The sequence below is a fragment of the Triticum urartu genome, chromosome 3A, assembly GCF_056163025.1.
Source record: "Triticum urartu cultivar PI428250 chromosome 3A, HENAU_Tu73, whole genome shotgun sequence".
Classification (NCBI taxonomy): domain Eukaryota; kingdom Viridiplantae; phylum Streptophyta; class Magnoliopsida; order Poales; family Poaceae; genus Triticum; species Triticum urartu.
In genome coordinates this window covers 280,891,607-280,910,261 of record NC_141875.1, presented here as the reverse complement: position 1 = coordinate 280,910,261, position 18,655 = coordinate 280,891,607, and the positions used below count along the sequence as shown (strand labels likewise).

General features: G+C 43.0%; 1 protein-coding gene across 1 annotated transcript; it reads right to left on the bottom strand.

Moving 5' to 3' along the window:
* Positions 1–12,437: 12,437 nt before the first annotated feature.
* LOC125543939 (neutral/alkaline invertase 1, mitochondrial) lies at positions 12,438–16,355 on the bottom strand. Its single transcript, XM_048707445.2, has 6 exons — positions 15,582–16,355; positions 14,674–14,839; positions 14,355–14,566; positions 13,591–14,084; positions 13,376–13,424; positions 12,438–13,286 (listed from the first exon to the last, which is right to left on the bottom strand). Exons 1-6 carry the CDS (start codon positions 16,182–16,184, stop codon positions 12,966–12,968), a joined length of 1,845 nt encoding a protein of 614 aa, XP_048563402.1. The 5' UTR covers positions 16,185–16,355; the 3' UTR covers positions 12,438–12,965.
* Between the last annotated feature and the right edge of the window lie 2,300 nt (positions 16,356–18,655).

Sequence of the window (18,655 nt, the reverse complement as noted above, 5' to 3'; positions counted from 1 at the left end):
TATAAACCGGTGTGAGCCCCCTTCGGTTGGTGAGGTGGGACTAAACTCTGCCCGCAACGAGGACCAACCCTTTAGTCCCGGTTTGTGGCACAAACCGGGACTAATGATCATGGGCCAGGGGCGAGGAGCATTGGTCCCGGTTGGTGCCACGAACCGGGACCAATGCCCCCTTTAGTCCCGGTTGGTGGTACCAACCGGGACCAAAGGCCTTGTGCTGCCCCGCGTCAACAGTTTAGTACCACCTCGCTAGCTGAGAGAGCTCGAGAGTGGTTTATAAGCGCTACTGCGCCCACTGTCGGGGATATACCCCGCGGTGTAAACCGGCCAGAAGTTAACCCGGCCAGGACTTGGCGGTTTATCTGAAGACCCCGCTGAAACTTGGCGAGTTACTGGCGACCCGCCCTGACCTGGCGGTTTACAAGAAACCCACCTGGTCTTATGACTCACTGGTGATCCGGCGTGCGCGATAGACGGATGACAAGGCCCAAGGCCTAGAAGGCCGGTTCACGTTTAATGGTGGGCCGGTTTAAGAGGAAAGGCATGGGGAACATTATCTTACAAGGAGCTAAGACCTGGACTTGTATCCGGTTTGTATTAAGATAGACTAGTCCTAATCCTAATAGGAGTCTACATGTAATCCGCCCCTCCAACATATATAAGGAGGGGCAGGGCTCCCCAAAAGGGACAAGATTCACAAGTTCCACAAGTGGGACAAGTTAGGTTTAGACAATAGCTCTCGAGATAGAGCACTCTTGTAATCATGATCATCATCATCAATATCAATGAAGCAGGATGTAGGATTTTACCTCCACCGTGAGGGGCCGAACCTGGGTAAAACATCGCGTCTCTCGTCCCGCTCAACCCCTCTCAAGCTACCACATAGATGCGTTGGCCTCACGACTAAGTCCTGACACTAAGGACATCTGCCGTGACAATTCCACGACAGTTGGCGCCCACCCTCTCGAGCTCCTCTCAATTGTAGGATTTCGGGCCTAACCATACGCTGTGTGCCTGTGGGTCTACTGGGCCACCTGCGGGCTAGAATCCTGGCCCATGGTAGGGTTTCTAGTCGTATTCAGGCCGTGGGGGCCCAGTAGGTGGCACTTTTTTTGTTTTCTTTGTTGCTTTATTTATTTTATTTTGTTTCTACTTACAACAAAATACTTATTGTTTTTATTTTTATTTATTTTATTATAGTTTATTTTCAATTATTTTTCTTTTAGGTCACAAAAATTATAAACTTTCTGTTAGTGCCATTAGTTTTCAAATTTGAATTCTTTGATATTTGTGTGAATCACAAGTTTGTGATTAACTTTACTATAAAAATAGTTTTTTTCCAGTTTTTTTGTTTTGTTTTTTGCATTATTTATTTTTTGCTTTATTTTTTAATACTTTTTGCTTTTAGGTCAGAAAAATTATAAACTTTCTTAGTGCCATTAGTTTTAGAAAAATTATAAACTTTCTGTTAGTGCCATTAGTTTTCAAATTTAAGTAGTTAAAATTTGAATTCTTTGAAATTTGTGTGAATCACAAGTTTGTGATTAACTTTACTATAAAAATAGTTTTTTTCCAGTTTTTTGTTTTGTTTTTTGCATTATTATTTTCTTTTGTTTTTTGTTTTATTTTTTAATTCTTTTTGCTTTTAGGTTAGAAAAATTATAAACTTTCTGTTAGTGCCATTAGTTTTAGAAAAATTATAAACTTTTTGTTAGTGACATTAGTTTTCAATTTTGAATAGTTAAAATTTGAATAATGGTATTACGAGGGCCGAACCATAAGACATTAAAGCATTTCAAATGAACTCTGAAAAAGTTGAAAGTTGGCATGGTATCATAATTTCACCCACATAGCATGTGCATGTACAAAACGGACAATGGTATCATATTCGTCTGTTACAAAGTTGGCATGGTATCATCATAATAGTTGCGAAGAAAGTCTTCACTTTTTCTTCGCTTGTGTCATTTGCTTATCGCGCCGTAACCATGGATAATCTTCATCGTTTATCAAGATGCTTGGGTCAGCCTTGACTTTGAAGGGAGAAATTTCATGAAACTTTTCATAACCTTCAGACATGTCTGTCTTGCCCTCCACTCCCACGATGTCCCTTTTTCCTAAAAGAACTATGTGGCGCTTTGGCTCATTGTATGATGTATTCGCTTCCTTATCTTTTCTTTTTCTCGGTTTGGTAGACATGTCCTTCACATAGATAACCTGTGCCACATCATTGGCTAGGACGAATGGTTCGTCTGCATACGCAAGATTGTTGAGATCCATTGTTGTCATTCCGTACTGTGGGTCTACCTGTATCCCGCCTCCTGACAGATTAACCCATTTGCACTTAAACAAAGGGACCTTAAAATCATGTCTGTAGTCAAGTTCCCATATGTCCACTATGTAACCATAATATGTGTCCTTTCCCCTCTCGGTTGTTGCATCAAAGCGGACACCGCTGTTTTGGTTGGTGCTCTTTTGATCTTGGGCGATCGTGTAAAATGTATTCCCATTTATCTTGTATCCTTTGTAAGTCAATACAGTCAAAGATGGTCCCCTAGACAACAAGTACAGCTCATCACAAACAGTGTTGTCACCTTTGAGACGTGTTTCCAACCAACTGCTGAAAGTCCTGATGTGTTCACATGTAATCCAGTCGTCGCACTGCTCCGGGTGTTTGGAGCGCAGACTGTTCTTGTGTTCATCGACATACGGGGTCACCAAAGTAGAGTTCTGTAGAACTGTGTAGTGTGCTTGAGACCAAGAATATCCGTCCCTGCATATTATTGAGGCCCCTCCCAGCGTGCCTTTTCCAGTCAGTCTCCCCTCATACCGCGATTTAGGGGGACCTATCCTCTTAAGGCCAGGAATGAAGTCAACACAAAACCCAATGACATCCTCGGTTTGATGGCCCATGGAGATGCTTCCTTCTGGCCTAGCGCGGTTACGGACATATTTCTTTAGGACTCCCATGAACCTCTCAAAGGGGAACATATTGTGTAGAAATGCGGGCCCCAGAATGACAATATCGTCGACTAGATGAACTAGGACGTGCGTCATGATATTGAAGAAGGATGGTGGGAACACCAGCTCGAAACTGACAAGACATTGCGCCACATCACTCCTTAGCCTTGGTACGATTTCTGGATCGATCACCTTCTGAGAGATTGCATTGAGGAATGCACATAGCTTCACAATGGCTAATCAGACGTTTTCCGGTAGAAGCCCCCTCAATGCAACCGGAAGCAATTGCGTCATAATCACGTGGCAGTCATGAGACTTTAGGTTCTGGAACATTTTCTCTGGCATATTTATTATTCCCTTTATATTCGATGAGAAGCCAGTCGTGACCTTCATACTGAGCGGGCATTTAAAGAAGATTTCTTTCTCTTCTTTTGTAAGAGCGTAGCTGGCAGGACCTTTATACTGCTTCGGAGGCATGTCGTCTTTTTCGTGCAAACGTTGCAGGTCCTCCCGTGCCTTAGGTGTATCGTTTGTCTTCCCATCCATGCCCAAGAAGCCTAGCAGGTTCACACAAAGGTTCTTCGTCACGTGCATCACGTCGATTGAAGAGCGGACCTCTAGGTCTTTCCAGCAGGGTAGGTCCCAAAATATAGATTTCTTCTTCCACATGGGTGTGTGTCCCTCAGCGTCATTCGGAACAGCTAGTCCACCGGGACCCTTTCCAAAGATTACGTGTAAATCATTGACCATAGCAAGTACGTGATCACCGGTACGCATGGCGGGCTTCTTCCGGTGATCTGCCTCGCCTTTGAAATGCTTGCCTTTCTTTCGACATTGATGGTTGGTCGGAAGAAATCGACGATGGCCCAGGTACACATTCTTCCTGCATTTGTCCAGGTATATACTTTCAGTTTCTTCTAAACAGTGCGTGCATGCGTGGTATCCCTTGTTTGTCTGTCCTGAAAGGTTACTGAGAGCGGGCCAATTGTTGATGGTTACAAACAGCAATGCGTGCAGGTTAAATTCCTCCTGTTTGTGCTCATCCCACGTACGTACACCATTTCCATTCCACGGCTATAAAAGTTCTTCAACTAATGGCCTTAGGAATACATCAATGTCATTGCCGGGTTGCTTAGGACCTTGGATGAGAATTGGCATCATAATGAACTTCTGCTTCATGCACATCCAAGGAGGAAGGTTATACATACATAGAGTCACGGGCCAGGTGATGTGATTGCTGCTCTACTCCCCGAAAGGCTTAATGCCATCCGCGCTTAAACCAAACCATATGTTACTTGGGTCACTTGCAAACTCAGGCCAGTACTTTCTCTTGATTTTTCTCCACTGTGACCCGTCAGTGGGTGCTCTCAACTTCCCGTCTTTCTTACGGTCCTCACTGTGCCATCGCATCAACTTGGGATGCTCTTCGTTTCTGAACAGACGTTTCAACCATGGTATTATAGGAGCATACCACATCACCTTCGCAGGAACCCTCTTCCTGCGAGGCTCGCCGTCAACATCACCAGGGTCATCTCGTCTGATCTTATACCGCAATGCACCGCATACCGGGCATGCGTTTAGATCCTTGTACGCACCGCGGTAGAGTATGTAGTCATTAGGGCATGCATGTATCTTCTGCACCTCCAATCCTAGAGGGCATACAACCTTCTTTGCTACGTATGTACCGTCGGGCAATTCGTTATCCTTTGGAAGCTTCTTATTCAATATTTTCAGTAGCTTCTCAAATCCTTTGTCAGGCACAGCATTCTCTGCCTCCCACTGCAGCAATTCCAGTACGGTACCGAGCTTTGTGTTGCCATCTTCGCAATTGGGGTACAACCCTTTTTTTGTGATCCTCTAACATGCGATCGAACTTCAGCTTCTCCTTTTGACTTTCGCATTGCGTCCTTGCATCGACAATGACCCGACGGAGATCATCATCATCGGGCACATCGTCTGGTTCCTCATGATCTTCAACAGCTTCCCCCGTTGCAGCATCATTGGGCACATTGTCTGGTTCCTCTTGATCTTCAGCAGCTTCCCCCGTTGCAGCATCACCATATTCAGGGGGCACATAGTTGTCATCGTCCTCTTCTTCTTCGCCGTCTTCCATCATAACCCCTATTTCTCCATGACTCGTCCAAACATTATAGTGTGGCATGAAACCATTGTAAAGCAGGTGGGTGTGAAGGATTTTCCGGTCAGAGTAAGACTTCGTATTCCCACATTTAGGGCATGGACAACACATAAAACCATTCTGCTTGTTTGCCTCAGCCACTTCGAAAAAATCATGCACGCCCTTAATGTACTCGGAGGTGTGTCTTTCACCGTACATCCATTGCCGGTTCATCTGCGTGCATTATATATAATTAAGTGTGTCAAAAACCATTACAGAACATCATGAATAGATAATTAAGTGACCAAATTAATAGAAGTTCATCATCACATTAAAACCAAAGTACATACATAGTTCTCATCTAACAACATATAGCTCTCCAGAGCATCTAATTAATTAAACCATACCTTGAAACTATGTAAAACATTTCAATGCAAAAACAAATGCGATCATAATCGCAACCAAGGTAACAATTGATCCAACGGCATAATGATACCAAGCCTCGGTATGAATGGCATATTTTCTAATCTTTCTCATCTTCAACCGCATTGCATCCATCTTAATCTTGTGATCATCGACGACATCCGCAACATGCAACTCCAATATCATCTTCTCCTCCTCATTTTTTTTATTTTTTCCTTCAAGTAATTTTTTTCTTCTTCAACTAAATTTAACCTCTCGACAATAGGGTCGGTTGGAATTTCCGGTTCAACTACCTCCTAGATAAATAAAATCTATGTCACGTTGGTCGGCATAATTTTCATAAACAATAAATGAACCAAATAGTTATAAAAAGATAATATATACCACATCCGAATCATAGCCAGGACAAGGGCCGACGGGGGCAGATACCAAAACCATCGCACTATATAATAAATAGCAATAATAAAAGTAAGAAAATTAGACAAGTATCTATCTAAAGTAAGAATTTTTTTTCTTTCAGAAAGAAGATAAGAACAAGAGGCTCACCACGGTGGTGCCAGCGACGAGATCGGTGCGGGCGATCGACGGCGGTGAAGACGGAATGGGACGTGACGGGCCGCTAAACCTAGACAAATCTCAAGGAAAATGGAGTTTTGAGGTCGAGCTTCGAGAGGAGAAAGCTTAACTAGTGTGGCTCGGGCATTTCATCGAACACCTCATGTGCATAGCAGGTGAGCTAGAGCACCACAAAGCCCTCCCCTCACCGGCCAGAGAAAAACAGAGCACTGGGGTGCTCTGCTCGCGGGCAAGGGGTATATATAGGCACCTCATTAGTCCCGGTTCGTGGCATGAACCGGGACTAAAGGGAAGCCTGTGGTCCCAGTTCAAGCCAACAACCAGGACCAATGGTGGTGGGCCAGGAGCGAGGCCCATTGGTCCCGGTTCGTCCCACCAACCGGGACCAAAGGGGCATGACGAACCGGGACCTATGCCCCCACGAGGCCCGGCAGGCCCCTGGCCTCACGAACCGGGACCAATGCCCCCATGGGTCCCGGTTCTGGACTGAACCGGGACTAATGGGCTGACCCGGCCTGAACCAAAGCCCTCTTTTCTACTAGTGTTCCCAGTTGCTATGGCAACGCTGGATTTAGTCGTTCTGGGAGAGAACAAGCAAAAAGGCAATCGAAGTGTGAGACAGAACACATGTCGTCACTGTCAAAAAAACTGGGTGCTCCTTGGTCCATAGATGTTCTCTTGCGTACATGTGTTCCTATGGGACAAAAAAAGAGAGAAGTTGGTCCTAGCAGACGTGTGTCGTTCAATGTGTATAATAATAGAAGGAGAAAACAACATGTGAGCATCAGTGTGTGGGGTGTTGCTCTGTTTGTCTTGTACCATCGTGCAAAAAAATTACTTTAAATTTCTATTTGTGAAGGTTAAAATGTTGTGTTCGAGAAGGTCGAGTGTGTTATCTCAGCAAGTTCAAATAAAAAATAAACATGCAAGGTAAAACATCGGAGAGTAGCAATTTTTTAGAACTTCAAGTGATAGACAAATTTGAAAAGAGCACATAACAAAATTTAAGTCTAGAAAAATCACTTCAAATCAAAGAGTTAAATACATAACTTCAAATCAAAGAGTCAAACATTGAAATACTGGGTGCTCCTTGGTCGTGCGCTGTCTCGGTCCCCCATTGTTTCAAAAGGCGTATAACTTTATGTATAAAACATGTGCATTTTCCCCGTTTCTAAGTAACCTAGAGGTTCAAATTTAAATAACAGAGAAGTTCGATATTTATTACAAAACAAGGAAGTACAATTTTTTTTTAAATGATCAGGTCAAAAAAATTATATAACATGGATTTTCTCGGTTTGTAAAAACCTAGAAGTTCAAATTAAAATAGTGGAGCATTTGTTTATTACAAAACTAGGATTTTTTACGTTACTAAGAGAAATAAAATCAAGAAGTCCAAATTTAAAATTTTGAGCACTTCAACGTTTGTAAACAAAATGAGATTTTCCTAGTTACTCAAGAATAAAATCAAAAAGTTCAAATTTGAAAAATGGAGTACTTTGATGTAACAAATAACTCAAAATTCTTACCGTTTATAGGAAAAATAAAAGTATGTAATTCATTTTTAAAGGTTTTGATGCGAATTTAAAAAATATTTTTTTTCTAAGAATAAAGCTAAGAAGTTCAAATTAAAATAACAGGGAAGTTCGAAGTTTATAATAAATTAGAATGACAAAGCATTTCATTTTCACTGTTAAACCAAGAAGTTCTAATTAAACTAACAAAGAAGTTCAATCTTAATAAAAACTTGGAATTTTTTTGTTTCTAGATATATAACCAAGAAGTTCCAATTTAAAAAACAAAGCACCATAATATTTCTATACGAAAAATGAAACAAGACTCGCCTAGAATAATGTTAACTCTCGAAGTTCATATTTAATAAATTGGAGAGTTCGATAAAAAACGGGAAAACAAAAAAGAGACACATATGTTTGTACAAAAAAGCTCATGGATTTCTCCTTCTATTGGAAAATGGATTTTCCTCGTTTCTAAAATAACCTAGAAGTTCAAATTTAAAATTTTGATCATTCCGAAAATTATAAAGAACATGGATTTCCCCATTCTATAAAAAAAGACAAGAAAGTACAATGTTTATTACAAACCCCAAGAAGGCCAAACACAAAAAATAAAGCATCACAACACAAATTTATATAAAAGAGGATTTTATCTGTTAAAAAAACCCTAGAAGTTCAAATCTAAAAACTGGAATAGTTCGATGGTTATACAAAATTCAGATTTTCCTATTTATTAAAGAATGAAAACAAGAAGTTCATTTTTTTAAAATAGAGCTGTACAAAATTCATAAAAATGGTTTTCACCGCTTCTTACAAAAAAACTCTAGAAGTTCATATTTAAATAACGGTCCAGTTCAATATTTATTAGAATACTAGGATTTTTCCGTTTCTACCAGGAAATAAACCAAGAAGTCCAAATTACGAAAATAGAGAAGTTTGATATTTATAAAAAAAAACTCAGGTTTTCCTTGTAACTAAAGAATATAAATGACAAAGTTCAAACTAAAATAGAGGAGCAGTTCAATGTATACGGAAAACTCAAATTATTACCGTTTCTAAGAAAAATAAATAAACTTATGAAGCTCAATTTACAAAAAAAAAATTGACGCTTATTTAAAAACATATTTCATTTCTAAGAATATGACTTAGGAGTTGAAATTAAAATAATAGATAAGTTCGAAGTATATAAAAAACTCAGATTTGTTGCAAGAAGTTCACGTGCACATCCGTGCACGGTTCAGAATTTATATTGTGGGACATCCAACCTCCAATTACATGTTTTAAATGGAAAAAATGATGTACGGCCTTTAAGTGCACGTAATTCGACGTATACACAAAAATGTGACAGAAGTTAATAGTGAAAACAACGAGAAGTTCAAATGCTACAATGAATGCATTTCAGGTGAGAAATAAAAGTATAGAAAAATAAAAGTTTAAAAGGTTTGTTGAAATAAGTTCAAGTGCCCTGTCCAGAGAAGTTCAAAAATTCCTACGAGAGAGGTTCACCTTGTATTTTCATGTTCGAAAACACACAAACAATGTTCTTTTTGCATTTTAAAATAATTCTCTAAATCCACAAAGAAGTTCACTTATTATTTGGGAGCAATTTGATTTCAAAAAAGAAAAATAAAAAATTTAAATTATAAAATTGGAAAAAGTTCATGTACTACATGGTGTGTGTTTAATATTAGAAAAATGAACTAAAAGGCAAGGTCCAGTTTTTTTGTTGTTATAACTTCAAGTCCTTGGTCGGAGAATGTTAAAAAAATATTGTGAGAGAGGTTTGTACAAAAGGAATATAATTTGTCTAACACTGACCAATGGATGAGAAAATTACAAATGAAAATACGTCACAGAAGTTCAACGTGAAAACAGCAGGAAGTTCAACTACTATACTGAATGAATTTCAGATGAAAAACTTTTAAAACCACCGCGAGTATGAAAAAATGGTCAACACGGGAAAGTTGTGTGTTTACAGCAGCTTTCCATCGGTATATCACTTGCTCAATTTCGGAGAGTGGATTGAGAGCTACGAGCGAAAAAAGCACGTGAAAAATAGAGTGAAGTTTAAGTACGCATGCCAAGAAGTTCAAGTTCTTCACGCGGTGCATTTTCAAAGAATCTATTTCGCGATAAAGGTAGAACAAATGATCTCGCCATTTTCAAAATTACTTGTAAACGCCTAGGAATTAGAGAAAACCATCAACATGAAAATGTTTCGCATTTTCCATAGTTTTTCAACGGCATATTATTTGCCCCATTCCGATAAATTTTGTAGAAATTACGGCGAAAACACGTTTTTAGCCTATTTCAAAATTGACTTAAAACCGTAAAGAACTCGGAGAAACAATATATATCAAAAAGTTTCGCATTTGTTCAAGCTTTCCAACGCCACATCATTTGCTGCATTTGGAGATACGACTAAAAAATTAACTCAGAAATACGAACTCGGTGGAACTTATACCGTTTTCTAAGTTACTTTTAATCCTTTCAAAATTAGAAAAAACTTTCAAAATGTGGAAGTAGCGCATTTTCATAAGCTTTCCAATACCATATCATTTGCCTCAATTGGATTAGTCGTTTAGAAGTGGCATCGAAAATACGAACTTTCGTTTTTCCAAATTACTCTTTAACCATAGGGAATTAGAGAAAACTTTCAACATGTGGAAGGAGCGGTTTTGTAGCAGCTTTCCAACGCAATATTATTTGTCTCATTCCAATAAACGGTTTAGAAATGCGATCAAAAATACAATTCATGTTTTTTGTATGAAGAAAAAATGATTTTCAAAACTGCTCTTCAACCGCTTACATTTTGCCAAAAAATTAATTTGGGTCATGATACTCGTGTCCATAACTTTCCAACGGTATATCGCAAGCCCCATTTGGGCAATGTTGGCGGAAGTTCAACCTAGCACCGGGGGAAGTTCAGGTCGAACAACTCACACAGTAAAATTGCAAAAAAAACGCAAGTTCATCACGACCTGAGAGCAAAATCCGCCAACGAGCGAGATTCCTATTTAAAACAGGCATTTAGTTGCTAAAAACCGTTTCTATATTACACTTACATCATATAGAACACGACTAAGCAAAATAATTCGCGCGGGAAGACACGCTTGTGAAGATAGCCCGAAGGTCGGGTTCCTACTAAGGGAAGCTCAGGCGTGTAACTCAGGAAGTTCATGTTGTGATCAGAATAATATTATGATCCCGTGATCAGAATAATGTTTTAGAGCGTAGATTCACTCCGTTTGCCTTGTATGTAGTCCATATTAGAATCTCTGAAAGGAGGGCGTATATTCAGGAACAGAGGGAGTAGTTGTTAGCCAACAAGAGTAACATGAACTTTACTGGTCCAGAAGTTCAGGCTAGGACCACTAAGAGCAACTCTAACAGACCTCGCATCCCGCCCCGACCCGTAAAATAACCACCAAAATGCGGGTCAGGGCGAAAAAACCAGCCCGATCAAACCCCGCATCCCGCCCCAGCCCGCAAATTTTTTTGAGGAGCGCGGCAAAATCCCGACCCCAACCTGGGAAGACGCGGGTTTCCCCCGCGTGGCAGCGGTGCGCTGCATATAAGTGAAAGCGGTTGGTGGGAGACATTTCATCCCGCGCTTTCCCCCACCAACCACCTCTCCTCTCCCCCTCGCGCCGCCGGCGGCCGTTGCGCAAGATTCCAGCGAAAGCAGCCGGCAGGAGCACGCCGAAAGTCCGCCACGCGCACAAGGCCTCCCCTCCCTTCCCCCCTGCGTCGGCGGGCCGCCGGATTTGCGGATCTGTGGCACTTCATCGCGGGCCACCGGATTTGGCTTTTTCCGGCCGCCGGCTGCTGCCCTAAGCGATGGAGTGGGTCGGGAAGCCTCTCCCGCAGCCCAGGCAAGGGCGCATCGCCGCATGCAGGTACGGGTTCGTCCGCCCGCCGCCGCCGAAGGTTTGCGGGCATGGATTCGTTCAGCCGTCCACCAGGCTCGGCGCTCGCGAGTGTCTTTGTGGCTTGCCGATGCCGCTCATACAGTGCGACGACTGCACGCGAAAAGTGCTGCGGCTCACTTCGGGCACGTCGAAGCACCCTGGATGGGTGTTCTTCAAATGCGAAAACGACGGGGTACGTACACTTTCGGTAGCTCATTTGATAGCTCATTCTTTAGTTCAGTTACGGTAGCTCACTTCGAGCTTGCTCATTCTTTTGTGTAGGATGATGGATGCTCATTTTGGTTTTGGGAAGGCCAATACATTGATTTATTGATAGAAAGAAACTTAATAGATGTTGGTGCACTCCTTAGTACAATCGAAGGCAATGATGCGGTTGCATGTGCAGTTAGAGGGGAAGCAAAGTCTACTTCTTTCGAACCAAAGATGAAGAAAGAAGAATGCAAAATTAAGAATCCGCAGATCAACAATGAATGCATGAAGAAGATATTAGTCCAACTTGTGAGAGCAGTTGTGGAAGTTGGAAATCTTCTTAAATGCATACTTGTGGTTCTTGTTTTCTTTGGTTTTGCTATTCTAGCAAAGATTTGGTGATGTCTTTTGTATCTAATGTTGTTGCAAAAGCAAAGAAATGCATTGTGCTAGCTCAACTTAAGTTGCAAATTTAAGTTTTACGAGCCGGAAGGAGCTGTGCCAGAAGATCAGACGCCGCAAAGCCGACCCGTAAAAAAGCATATTCGAAAAATATCTTTTTTATGGGTCCATTATGCGGGGTCTGCAACTGTGGCCGGCCGCGCCGACCCGCAAAGGCGTTTTTGCGCAAACTGCAAACACATTTTGCAGGCCGGGGAGATGCGGGATCTGCTAGAGTTGCTCTAAGGGAGCAACACTGAAACCAATTCTGAGCATCTCAAGCATCCAGCAGAATCAAATGGAAAACGTATCATTATTCATGACAAGAACATGGTACAGAGTCTCAGTTTTGCAAATAATGCAACATACAGCTCAAATGCTGATAGAGATATACTCGTCAGGACTTGGCATCACTCCCGAGTCAGGAGAGGCAGGTGACCGATACAGGAACAAATTACTCTTTGGTGTGTAAATGAGAGCTCCAACATAAAATGGCGATGCTCTTCTAGACCACCGGTATCACCCAGGGCAGTTCCCATCAATGGCGGCTCAGCAAAAAAGAATGAGCGCACATTGAGGGAATGAATGAATGGATGGATATCTACCGTAAACCTATAATGTACATGGCTAGAGTGTATCCACTTCAGTTAATTCTCAGTCAATCGTACACTTGTGTGCGGAGTAGCAAGAGTAGAAGGGTTTCTGCTGTTTTACCCAATGATATCTGATTTGTACATGGCTAGAGTGTATCCACTTCAGTTAGTTCTCAGTCGATCGTATACTTGTGTGCGGAGTAGCAAGAGTAGAAGGGTTTCTGCTGTTTTACCCAATGATATCTGATTTGGCCGCACGCCGTGAGCATCTAGTCCTCTTCGAGAGGCAGCAAGCACAGCCTTCAAGGAGCTCAAGATCCTCATCACAGGTCAGGATAGAAGCCAGCTCTGGGTTTTCCAGCAACATCTTGGAGGTCAGAAAACCAGCAATAGTCCATGTCTGATATGACCGTGACTGCTTCCCAATGAATCTTCCAGACCGGGTGTCATAGTATTCTGGCCACTTGTCAGCTGAGAGCTTCTCCTCAGCCACTGCAATGGCCCTACGGGCCAACTCTGGTCTTCCCATTTTGATGCAGGCCAGTGTAAACTATAAGCAGCAACAATGGTTGGTCACTGATAATTTATAAGCATATAAGGGTACAAGAATTTTGGAGAAGTGCATTGATATATACATACCTGCCACAGTAGGGTTGGCCAAGATCCACCATTATGATATGACCATGGGCTGCACTTGCACAACATAGTTAGATGTCAAATAACTGTGGTGTTATGTTTAGAGAGCAGATGTTAAGTCTTCAAAAATAGAATAGGACACACCATAAAGATATGCTGCCACCAAAAGAAAGAGAAACACAGAATAAAATATCAGTTTTATCAGCGCGATGACTCACGTGTTCTTAGGGTCACTGCCTGTAATAATGCGCCATTCATCATATTCCATTGCAGGGTAACAGATCTTGACGGGCATATTTGCTACAAGATCATCCCATTTCTCTTCAATAAGGCTAAGTATTCCCTCGGCTTGTGTTGGAGTAGTTAGAGATGAAGATATGGCCCAAAGGTTGCCAAGTGAGAAGAACCTAAAATCCATGTGAGCTGGCTGCAGATTCCCAATAAGATAACCCCCTTTCTCAGGAATCCAATCAACAAGCCAGGAAGGAATTTGCTCGGGATAAATGTTAAATTTGTTAGTTGCGTCATGTGAGTATTCTTCTGTCTTGTATCTGTAGATCTCGTTTATCTTATTCATATCGACCCAGTAGTACTCCCTAATGTGAAAAGACAATGCACTGAGCCTGTTGTTGATGGCTCGGAGGAGGTGTTTTGAGCCTTCGTTCATAACAATCATTTCCCTTGAGCATCTCAGAGCAGAATAGAACAAAGCCTGAAAACAGGCCAAGCCTCATAAGTAAAGGGATTCTCTCTACTAACGACATGTTAGATAATACAGGTTTAAAGTAGCAGCATCATGTTCTTTCAAAATAGTATTGCATTCAGTAACACATTAGTTGCTTCATTGCAGCAGGCTAAAAGTCATAAGTCATTCTACCATTTAAGAACAGCATCAGTACCTACATGTAGACTTAGACTATTGAGATAATACAGTTGTTCAGGGAAGACCACACTGCAGAATTGAGTCTAAATTTCAGCTTACTTGAATCTCAAGAGGATGCCCGTGTATCCCCATCCTCCTGTCTATCATGCATGATCCGTCTGTGACCAGTAAAGTGGGGAACATGTCAAACCCATCAGACAAACACAAACTCAAGATCAGCTTAATCCCGGTTTGCACATCCACTCTTTCTTGCAATGAATAGTCTCCAGTAATCTTGCAGTATGCTCTCAGTAAGATAATCCACCAAAGTCCTGCAAATGGTTAGGTTAGATTAGGTTAAAGCTGCAGGACAGACATTTCACAATTGTTACAGATTAATATCAGTATGGCTGCATGAAAGAGAGGGGGGTCGATATACCAGAATCAACTGGAGCTACACGGCCAATAGCTGATTCACCAAAGTCAGGATCCAGAATCTCCTCAAATGCTTCATTGTTTTCATCAAGTGGAACGGTCCTAATCTTAAAACTAGCTGGCATCAAGCCTTGCCCAGGGCTGTAACAGTCAACAGTTTTCTCCCAGCTCTGACCATCAGATAAATGATGTACATCACTGAATAAAGATTCAAATTGATTGAAGTGCTAGATAAGAAGCTTCTGTTTACAGACATTAACTAGTAAGCCATTTTATTAAGTTTTCAGGGAAATTGTCACAAAAGATTTAAGTTATCATATTTTTGCCATCTGATCTAGCTTTCAGAAACTTCTACAAGCATATTTGGTTACATCACTGGTGGTATTGCTCACAGATGCCTAGAATAGGTTGAATTCGGCAGTAGATGTCTTTATAAGTTATGATATTGAGATTTGGCAAAGGATTTCCAAAGCATAATCCATCTGATAAATCACTCAACCGTAAACAGGATACCGCATATGGTTCATGTTGATAACTACTACCAATAAGTTTCCAAACTCTCTTCGAAGACAATATGTACGGAAGAGACATGTTAGCCGTCAAAAGGTAAATCTTATCTTTGTCTCGTCCACAGAATACAAGCCCATACAGAACAAGAATTCATCACAAAACTACAAAACCACATGCTGCAAGCGAACTCATTACAGAGGGAGAGGGTAATTACGATCTTTAAAGCCAGTAAAAAATCTCATATATATTCTAACCCTGCATACGAATTCGCTGATCTCTTATCCCAATTAGCACACACCGTGCACGCAAATAATACTAGTCACAGCGCTCTAATTATTTCGAATAAAAAAATAGCTCAACGAAATGATCCGGATCCGGATCCCAATATGCACAGACGCTCACCTGCAGCTGCAGGGTGTGGAGGAGGAAATTGCGGACGATCTCGGTCTCCCCGCGCATGAGGAAGGCAAGAGCGGAGGGCACAAAGTCCCTGATGAAGACCTGATCGTAGTTAAGCATCTCCGTACACTCGGGGTCCTCAGCCGCCACCGTGCCGACCGGCTCGCCGCAGTAGCTCACCACAGCCCTCCTCAGTAGCCTCCATGCCTCCCTCTCCGTCTCCGTCTCCTCTCTCACCGGTGAAGCAGACGCCGGGCGAAAATCAGCCGGCGGCGCCGGGTCCTCCACAGGCGGGGTCTCCGGAGGGAAGGAGCCCGGGAAGAGCACGCGGTCGAAGAAGGGGAGGTTGCCAGCGACGGCGGAACGGGGATCGGAGGTTACGGGGGTGGGGGTGGGGGTGGTGCTCGGGTCGGATTGCGAGGTATGCGACGCCGCCGACACGAGGAACGGGAGGCGTCGGCCGTGGTGATGGTGTTGCGGGTGGGGGCATCTTGGGAAGAGCCGGATCACAGAGGCCTTCGCGGCCGCGGCTGAGGCGGAGGTGAGGAGGCGCTGGCGGCATGGCCTCACGGCGGCGGCGAGCCCCATGGTGGTTTGACCATTCATATTGTAGCTCCGGCGAAAGTCACACGCGAGATGCTGGGGGCTACGCGTAAAAGGGCACAAGAGTGGGAAAGCTTTTCCAAATATGTGGTCGGTCAGGGGCTGATTGGAAAACTGCAGCGTTCAGTGCCGTTTGGTTTTTGGTGTGGCCGTGTGGGTGGGGGGTAGCGTAAATGGAAGGGCGGAGGTGACCTTTATAAACTGAGAAGGGGTAGGCTGGGACCCACCCGGTTTTAAAGTGCACGCTTTAAACGATTGTTTTTCCTCCATCTCTCCTTTTGGCCTTTTGGATCAGGTTATTTTCTTTATTGCCCTTTGGACACCCTGAGGGTTTTTTTCTCTAATTTTTGTTGCATCTTGCTTATATATACACAAACCCCATTGCCATTCATTAATTACCTACTTCCTCCAATTTGAAGTAAAACCATGTCAAGTATTTTTTTAACAGAGACATGAGTCCAGTCATTCCTCAATTGATGGTCGTATAATCACATCATTAACGAAAACCATCTCAATTCTTAATTCATGCCCGAACATGAGGCTTCTCAGCTCGTTCTGAATGATGGTCGTTCGATATGTGGGTCCAGTTTGAGGTGGCGTGATCCTGGCCATTCGGTTGCTCCGGTTCTGATTCGTTTTCGTCCTCCTCTCGTTCACGCTCGTCGCTTACAGGTGGGTCTACGCGCGGCCCTTCCTCTCTATGGGTGCACGCATTTGTGAGGGTGGTTCTCGCGTCGGGGCGGGGGGGGGGGGGAGGGGAGGGGGGGCACCTCGTCGATATGGCGGGGCATCGTTCTTCGTCACGTACGCGTTGTGGCCCGTGGGGTGAGTTGTCCATCTGTGATTCGTTCGAGCGGCCCAACACTGTTCGGTGGCGTGGGTGGTGGTGGGTGGGTGGCCTCCCTTATCCCGCGTCGTTGTCCGCCTCTTCTCCTTCCCTCTTCCTTTCATTTCGTTTCGTCTCGGTTCCACTTCCTGCGCTGCATCGTCCTACTTGCTGGCCTGCGAGTCGTCGCTGGGGTTGGTTGGTTGCTAGCGAAGAACGATGGCGTCGTGTAGCGGCAAGGCCGGTTAAGGTGGCTCTCATCCCGCTTCTTTCACCTTTTATGCGTTCGATTTGTGATGCCTAGCTGGTTTTGGATCTTGTGTGTCCATTGCTTACAGATTCGTTCTTCTCCTCGTCGCCGGGCCTGGATTGGTTGCGTCATTCGTCGATCTATGGGTAGGTCTTTCTTCTGGCCTAATTTTTCATCATTTGCTTGACCCGATTGAGCTTCTGACATTTTTGTGGCATGGGCCTTTCTTTGTAGCTGCTCCTGCTTGATCTTTTCGCCTATTCGTCGTTGGGACTATGCTGGTCTGCGCGTATTGCTCCAGGGATCTGGAGGTCGACCCTCTTTCATTTTTTCTTCGTTTTTAGGTTTCTTTGTGTGCTTTCGTTCACAGTCATGTGCCTGTGTGTATGGATTGTTGGGCTTCATATGGTGTGCATGTCGTTGGGGTAGGTGTGCACGGTGACAAAGCGACGCATTCCTTTGTTGTCTTCGTATGTTGTTGTGGCAGAACCAGGGCATGTCTTTGTCTCTGGTTGGATCTTTGTGGGTTTCGTTCCTTTTTTGTTTGTTTGTTTATGGGTGGCAGGCTTGTGTTTTTTCCTTCTTTTTTAGATTTTGCTGAGGCTGAGGTTTTCCCTTTCTGTGAGCATGAGTTGGTGGTGGTTGTGGTTAGGAAGGCGTGGATGCATGGGATGTTCCTTTTGGATTTGTCTGCTACATGATGCATCTTTTTGAATGCTCTACTACTTTTGGATTGGTCCAGTGACTTTGTGAGATATAATGGGAGGAATGGTCTGGTCATTGTCTTCTTTAGGGTGGTTTGATTTGCCTCGGTTGGTATGGTTTGGTCTTGGCTTGTTTTTAACTAATCATTGCTTGGGTTCATGTTGTTGTGTGGCTCGTGTGGTTGGCTAGGAAGAGAATGTTGTCTGTGGGCTCGCTAGAGTATGTTTGCTGTTGTTTTTGGGGTGGGGTGCTCCTGGATGTGCTTATGGGCTGTGTCATGTGTTTATACATGATGTGCATGTGCTTCTGGATGGATTTCATGCTTGTTGTGTCCGTCTGGTCTAGATGTTTTTGTTTGGCACTCTCGTATATGCTTATTCTGTTGCTTCTTTGTTTTTGTGATTATGTGCACTTGTCACTTACAGTTCTTTCAGTTTACAAGTGAGCTCTCCAAGTCTGTTGTGCTGCTGGTTCTTGCGGACTGGTTGCGTTGCCACTGGTTTCACATGGTGAGTCATGCATTGCTTATTGTTATGTTGCTTGTTATGCCCTTATCCTCGTTTTTCTATACTACATATGTTCATACTTTTCCTTTGTGCAGTGTGCTGATATGTCTCCAACGTATCTATAATTTATGAAGTATGCATGCCAGTTTACAACAATTTTATATGGTTTTGGTATGATTTGATTAGA